The sequence below is a fragment of the Eurypyga helias genome, unplaced genomic scaffold, assembly GCF_000690775.1.
Source record: "Eurypyga helias isolate BGI_N326 unplaced genomic scaffold, ASM69077v1 scaffold27064, whole genome shotgun sequence".
Lineage (NCBI taxonomy): Eukaryota > Metazoa > Chordata > Aves > Eurypygiformes > Eurypygidae > Eurypyga > Eurypyga helias.
The window spans coordinates 5,795-13,398 of NW_010248776.1; the positions used below are offsets into that span (position 1 = coordinate 5,795).

Here is a 7,604-nt window from a genome sequence, read left to right on the forward strand (position 1 = left end):
GGGATGCGGTTGGGATTGCCCCTTGGATCAGGAGAAGGAAAGGTGATGGGAAGGTGTGGGGCTTCCAGCTGTGGAAGTGCATGGACTTCCAACCCCAGTGCATGGACGCTCTTGCAGGCCTCCCGGGGCGACAGCACATAAACATGGCACAGACCCTGCTCTCCAGTTCAGGAGTTTGCAGCCCATCCCAACAACTTCAAAACAGACTGAATTGGAGTGAAAAAAAACCCTAGAATATAGAAAAAAACCATATGGGAATATCTAAATAAATACATCTATGTTCCTGCCTGGAAGTAAGGAAATAAGTTGAGCTTGTGGGCCAAGGCTGCTTAAGCGAAGTCCCTCTTGGAGCTAATTTTTCCTTTCCTTTTATCCTTGCACTGACCACTGGGTGTCTCAAGAGCTTTGGTTGGGAGCGGGAGCAACGAAATAGGGAGAGGCAGGCAGAGGAGCAGGCAGCCCATGTTCTTCCCAGCCGAGTTCTCCAAGGCTGGGACACGCACATCCAGCCCCATACACATTCTGGAGAAGGTTTTTAAATACAGCCATGGGGCAGCTTAATACCTCTCCCAAAAGCATTTATTTACAAATATAGTAGTTTGGCTTTTTTTGTTTTTAAAGGAGCACAGAATCACTTAGGTTGGAAAAGACCTTTAAGATCGTCGAGTCTGACCATAGACCAGAATATTTTCCCAAGCTGGCAGTCTAATCACTATTGTTTTTCCAGTAAATGTTTCCTTTTGTACTCTACGCAAATCACAGCTAAGGCACGCGATTATAAAAAAGCGAAGCCGATTGTGGATGAACTGGGCCAAACATGCCGCTTAGATTGCACGAGCGGAGTTCAACATGGGCAGCAAGTAAACAGCAAAGTGGGAGAATTCGTATTGTTTTCCAAAACGCTTTCAGTATGATCCTTCCGAGAGGTTAGTAAAGAGGCTGGGAATATGGAGAATACATGGAGTCATGTCATTATTACTATAAAATATGTAAGCATACACATCCCCTCAAAAAAAAAAAAAAAAGCAAAAATTATCCAAAAAATTTATTTACGTTGGCAGGTCAAGCACTCAAAACTTGCAAGGTTCTGCCTTTGCACAAATTTCTGCCACCCGGCCCGTGTGCATCTTGAAATACTTTTCGGTGATGTGACCATCAGCACGTCGCTGCTGGCCGTGCTCAGGGACAGATCCCAGCTTACCCAGTCTGAAATTTTCAAAGATGCCATTACCCCAACATTTTAACAAGGGCGCAGTTCCCCTGCATGTGCCGAAGACAAAGCAGCGTGGAACATTTCATCCCCAACGGATAATGTGCAGTGAAGCCGTAAGCAGATGAACGCAGGGGCTCATAATGCGAAGTGTTGGGAAATGTTAATAAAAAGCAGAGCTACCAGCCCCACCTATAATATAATTTAAACCTATATATGTAATGTTTAACCTAGCAGGATCGCTTTTCCCAATAAACATGCAGCATGCCAGGACTGTATAATGTAAATACAGGCAAAGCTTTTTTCAGGCTATTACCCATCTCTGGCAGCAGACAGGGAGAAATTCAATCCTCCCTGCCCCAGCAGCATCTCTGTGGGATGGAAGAGAGGTTTTATGGCTCTACCTGGAGAAGCTCCGAGGCTGGGGTGCGGGGGGAGGGGGGTGAGATGCTCCGGTTGCGGTGAAGCACCCCGGAGAGGATGTGGCGTGGGAAACACAGGTTTTGCGAGATGGGAGCTCTCTCCCTGTGTGTGAATAACCTTAATGCAATTGGGTTAGGAGAGCGATTAGGGCTTCGTGAGCTGTCACAACACAAATAATAGGAACAAATAATGTTAACCTTTCTGGCTGGAACAGTTTCTCCTTGAGCACTCCCCAGTTGTCTTGGTGGAAAAGCTGAAATATTTGCAGTTTTCTCCAGCGTTTTAGCAAGCTAAAACAGCAGACTAGAAGCCGAGCAGCCTTTGTTTAAGGAAAAAATTAATGAGCTATTAAATGAAGTCCTGCTGCCTGCAACCAGATGTCCCTGGGAGTCAGGAGTGTCAGATCCAGGTGCATGTGAGGTCCTTTCCGTGGGATGCAGGATCCCAGTGATGCGGAGGGGAAGGGATCTGATGGGGACGTTGGGGGAGTGCCCATCCAGGAAAATATATTTTCTTTATTTCTCAAAAAAAATTTGCTTCTCCACAGTTCTTTGGGCTCAGAAGTAATGCAAAGGACTGATTAATTCAGAAATCCCACTTGGGAACCTCTGCTTCCCTGCACCTCACTCCCAGGAGACCCCAAGGGGGGACCACCTGGGCTTGCATCTCCCTGGCGAAGGCACCACTCGCTCCCATGGGTGCGAGTCCGATGCTTTCTGGAAGCATGAGATTCCCCCCCATGAGCAAAACATGTAATGCAAGTGGCATCATTCCAGAAATCCCAGAAGAAATCTCTTTCTACATCTCAATTGCTCCACTTTGTTTAAATACACGTTCCCCTAAAGGAGGGCTCGCATGTTAGAGTAATGCTGAAAATGGTTTTAAAAAAGTGTAAATAAAACCCACACAGTTGCATGCTACTCAAAATACTTCAAAATGCATTTAAAAATAAACCAATATTTTGACATTTCTCCTTTGCTCACGGTGTTAAAAAAGGAAAAGACCCTCCAGCCTTCAGCTCCATGCAGGCTGACACAAATGAAAGGCTTCGTCTTCCTGAATGATGGTGGGAGACTGCACCATTGGGTTGGTCCCAATCTTCTTTTTGATTATTTTCTTGGCCTTAAGTCCTTCTGTCCCTGTGTTTTGTGTTTAGAACCTGTTGAGCACATGGGAGGATGTAGAAGCTGTTGGGCTTAACCCTGCATTAGCAATGGGCCATGCTAGACTACTTCTGTGTGGAGATTTTAACCTCCAAGATGCTGATTTAACCAGTCTGGATTAGGGGTCAGGATGCCTCAATTCCCACTCTAAGCCTCCTACTAACCTTTGCAGTGAATGTGAGTCAGTACCAACATCCCTCTGTGCCTCAGTTTCCCCAAATGAAGACTACGATGCTGCCAGTGCTTGTAAGGAACTTGGGGAGCCCTCTGTGAGGGCTCAGCTCTAGTATTCCCCTTATGGGGAAGATGTCAGTGACAGCTCAAGTCAAGTTATATCATCAGCAATTAGCACCCACAGCATCACACCCAGGACAGCGATGGGGACCTCAGGACGGGGGTGATCAGGTGGTTCGTCCATCCCTGGATGCAGGCACTTTTACTGGGCAGAACCCATCCCGCTCCTCTCAGCAGATCCTGTCTGTCCAGAGGTGACAACCCAGCACTAACCTGGGGATGCAGCACCAGCAGGAGCCAGATCCAAATTCCTGCAGGCAGGAATTAGCACCAGGCAGTGGCCTTTCCCCTGCAAATACCAGGGTGAGCCGTCTCACGTCCCATCCGCCCGCCTGAGGCACGATGCTTTCCGCATTATAATACGATGTCTGCTGCGTTAATGGAGCAGAGCACGGAAATTTATTTTCAGGTCAAATCCTCACCATCTGCATAACTTCCACTCGAATATTATCACAGGGACGGGAGAAGAAAAGACAGGTTGAATGTGGGAGCACTCCAGGTGTCCGGCCATTGTCAGGAACTCGCCTTTGCCTACTGTGCATATTATTTTCCTCTGGTTTGCTCGCCCCTGCCTAATAGGGCTTTCTCTCTCACATGCAGCCAGAGCTGAGATACCATGCTCTTGTCAGAAGGCTTTATTATCATGGTAAAGATTGTACTCATTAGATATTAATTATACTCAGCAAGAGCAGGTCCAGGAATCTATTTGTCTTTGCTCACCGATCAAATTTGCGCAGATTTTCAGAGGAGGGTTGCAAGCTCTAGCATTGGATTTGCATAGCCTGCTCCAATTTATTACCATCGAGGGCTTGGCTGGGATGCGGAGACGTGCAAAAGCTGGCAGTATAAGGATACTGGTACCAGGGGTGGATCAGGTCAGTCACATCTGCTTTGGAGCACCCTGTGTTGGGGCTGGTCTCACCTAACCCAAGACATCTAAAAGTTAGGTGCCCTAATCTAAGAGCCATAGGTTGTCTCTGTGGTCAGGGATGACACGTTTGCTCATCCTCTTTCCTCATCTACCTCTCTGAGGGTGCTGATCTCTTGCCACTGACCACGGAGGGAATTGAGGTCTTGGACAGACAATGTTTGGGGGGATAAATCATAGAATCTTTTAGGTTGGAAAAGACCTCTAAGACCACCGAGTCCAACCATTACCCCAGCACTGCCCAGCCAAACACTAACCCATGTCCCTGAGCACCTTGTCCACACGGCTCCTAAATCCCTCCTGGGATGGTGACTCCCCCACCTCCCTGGGCAGCCCCTTCCAATGCCTGACAGCCCTTTCCGGGCAGGCATTTTCCCTAATATCCAACCTAAACCTCCCCTGGCACAACTTGAGGCTGTTTCCTTTTATCCCATCACTTGTCACTTGGGAGAAGAGACCAACCCCCACCTCGCTACTAATGTATAATAATTAGGACTGCTCCAGCCTCAGAAAGCCCAGACAATGTCATGTCTAAACATGTGCAACTTGGTTGTGGTCTAAACTGATGCCAAAATGTGCAAACCCAAACTAATTACATCCCGCAGCTAAATGACCCTCCCAACTCAACGCATCTCCCAGCATATTAGAGATGAAGCCCTCTTGGCTGTTTGGCCATCTGTTTTGCAGTTCCCTCTTGTCCCACCGTGGTGAAATATAGCGAGGTTGAAAATATCCTGTTACTTATTTAAGCTTTTGTGCAGCGAGCAGATGGATCCAGTGAGTTGTGGATGTGATCCACAACCCACCAAAATCAGTAGGTTTTGTTCTTCCTCCACCCTCCCTTCCTCCCTTTTTTTCCGAAGGGATAGAGAACATGCCCTGGTTTCTTTGCTACTTTTGTTCTGGCGGTGGGGGAAAAAGAGATGTGTAGCTTAGGAACCAGCCATGGGTCATGATGTGGCCCCTCCAACCATCCCCACCTCCCGGCACGTGGCCACGCATGGTAGAGGTAACCAACCTCGAGGGAGGGGATTCTGCCCCTCTGCTCTGCTCTTGTGAGATCCCACCTGGAGTGCTGCATCCAGCTGTGGAACCCCCAACATCAGAAGGATATTGACTGGTTGGAGCAACTCCAGAGGAGGCCACGAAGATGCTCCAAGGGCTGGAGCACCTCTGCTATGGGGACAGGCTGGGAGAGTGGGGGTGTTCAGCCTGGAGAAGAGAAGGCGCCAGGGAGACCTTATTGCAGCCTTCCAGTACCTGAAGGGGCTACAAGGAAGCTGGGGGCAACTTTTCCCAAGGGCCTGTAGTGACAGGACAAGGGGTAACAGGTTTAAATTGAAAGTGGGGAGGTTTAGATTGGATATCGGGAAGAAGTTCCTCCCTGAGAGGGTGGGGAGGCACTGGGACAGGTTGCCCAGAGAAGCTGTGGATGCCCCATCCCTGGGAGTGTCCAATGGGTGTGGTAGCACCCGGGTTTAGTGGAAGGTGTCCCTGCCCATGGCAGGGGGGTTGGAACTAGATGGTCTTTAAGGTCCCTTCCAACCCAAACCATTCCATGATTCTATGAACACACACCTGGTAAAGCGGACTTCACAGATATTGCACATATACGGCTTCTCTCCCGTGTGGGTCCTCATGTGCCTCGGCAGCTTGCCGGCTCCCATGATGATTTTGTTACAGATGGGACACTGCTGGGATGCCTTGGGCTTTATCTTCCTCTCCTCCTCCAGGGGCCACGGGGGAAACACTCCTCCAAACTGGGTAGCGCTTAGGAAATTGAGATAAGTGCTATAGTCAGTCTCTGCCTTAATATGCCCTAAAGGATCTACTGGGGTGTTGGTAAACATGTCCTTGAAGAAGTCATTATGGAAAGGAGGTGGAGGCAGGTCTTCCTTCTCCTCCTCTTCCTTAATCTTCCTCTTTTTGATCACCAGATCCAAGGGGCCATTGTCTACTTGTGGGTCCTCGAGCTGGGAGAAGGAGTTAAAATCGCCATTCCATAGATGTGGGAAGAAGCTCGGAGCGAAAGGGGAGAGAGCTGGCCTCCTTTCTGGGATGTTTGGCTTAGGGTACAAGTTCTCCCTTAGCAAGGACTCGATGGAGAAGTCTCGTATCATGCCCAAGTGTCCAGAGGAGTTATTGGCTGGGTAGTGATTTGGAAAGTCTTTAGGTGCTTCTGTATATGCTTCTTCGGTAAGATCAGACTTAGAAGGGCTTTGGTGACAGCTTACTTCTTGGACATCAGCTAGGTTCTCCTGGTTGACATAATCTTCCACTTCTTCCTCCTCCTCCTCTTCCTCCTCATCTTCATCTTCGTCTTCGTCATCATCTTCATCCTCTTTGTCATCTTCCTCTTCCGCCTCTCTGTCGGGCTCCATGATTTCAAGGCATACATTGATAATGCACTGGATCTCCAGCATCTTGGCAGCGCTGAGGATGTGCTTGACGTTTGAGGTGGTGATGGTGAGGGTTGAGGTGTAGGCAAACTCGAGGATGGCAGAAAGTGCTTCAGGCTTGACAAAGTCAATCTCGTAAACATAGGGCTGGTCTGTTAAAGTGCCGGTAGTGAAGAGTTTTTTGAAGTATTTGCTGCAGGCAGCAAGGACAGACCGATGGGTCCGGTACTCCTGGTCCTGTACAATGAGGATGACATCGCAGAGGAGACCATCATGCCGCTGCTCATTTAAACCACATAAGACTTCACTGCTGTGGTTTGGGAATGGGATCCCAATAAGGTCTTCAATGCCATTGGCCATATTCTCATTTAATGCCCTAGGACAAAACACAGACAGTAGGGAATTAGCAGGGGGGTTCCAATCAGTAACACCAAAATGACCCTGCCTTCTTGCAGTGTCTTCCTCTCCATTACCCCACCTGGACCTCTGTAATCACCTTGTGCTTGCACTGCCTCAGTGCATCTCCATGTCATCTTTAGTTCCTGGGTCCTCTGTGATTTAAACTTGGCTTCCTTCCACATCACTTTGTCTCCTTCTTTGTCTCAATCTTTCTATTCTTGATTCCCAACCTATTTACCTTTTCCCAACCACTGCAAGCTCCCTCTTCCCTTCCACATCCCTACCCCAGGAACCTTGTGCAATGATTCTCTTTCCATCACATTTCTTCCAAATCCTCCCAGAGCCAACATCTTTCCAGGCATATGTTTTATTTGTCCTGCCGGGAGCTTTGTGGGGAAAGGGCGATGCTCTATTGCTTTACACGACCAAGTGCCAGCACCTACGCTGCTTAAACAAGATGAGCTAGGGAGTGCCCATCTCATCTATGCAATTGTTTTTGGGACAGGTACACCTGGATGTGCCAAATAGGAGGGACTGCTGGGGATGGCTGTTTGCAGCAGCAGGAGAGCCGTCCTTATGGGGCAGCAGGTCTCCAGTTCTGTGTCCTCTACCTACTTCATGCCTGGAAGCTATCCCATGTCATCTCAGCATGTGGACAATCCGCATAGGGATGTCTTCCCGAGGGATGTGGGAGCAGGGGAAGCAAGTGAAGAGTTGTGCATCGTAGTGTACCTAAACGCTCAGAGAGACAAGCAGAGAGGAGGGCCTGGCTAGAGACAGATGGCTGT

General features: G+C 48.7%; 1 protein-coding gene across 1 annotated transcript in view; it reads right to left on the bottom strand.

Annotated features, from left to right (window-relative positions):
* Window positions 1–6,777, bottom strand: part of ZBTB7C (zinc finger and BTB domain containing 7C) — a gene marked incomplete at its 3' end in the record, with an annotated part of 7,391 nt that extends 614 nt beyond the window's left edge. The window contains exon 1 of the mRNA XM_010151175.1: window positions 5,597–6,777. Within this exon, the coding sequence (XP_010149477.1) occupies window positions 5,597–6,777 (1,181 nt within the window). The remainder of the gene's footprint in view (window positions 1–5,596) is intronic.
* Between the last annotated feature and the right edge of the window lie 827 nt (window positions 6,778–7,604).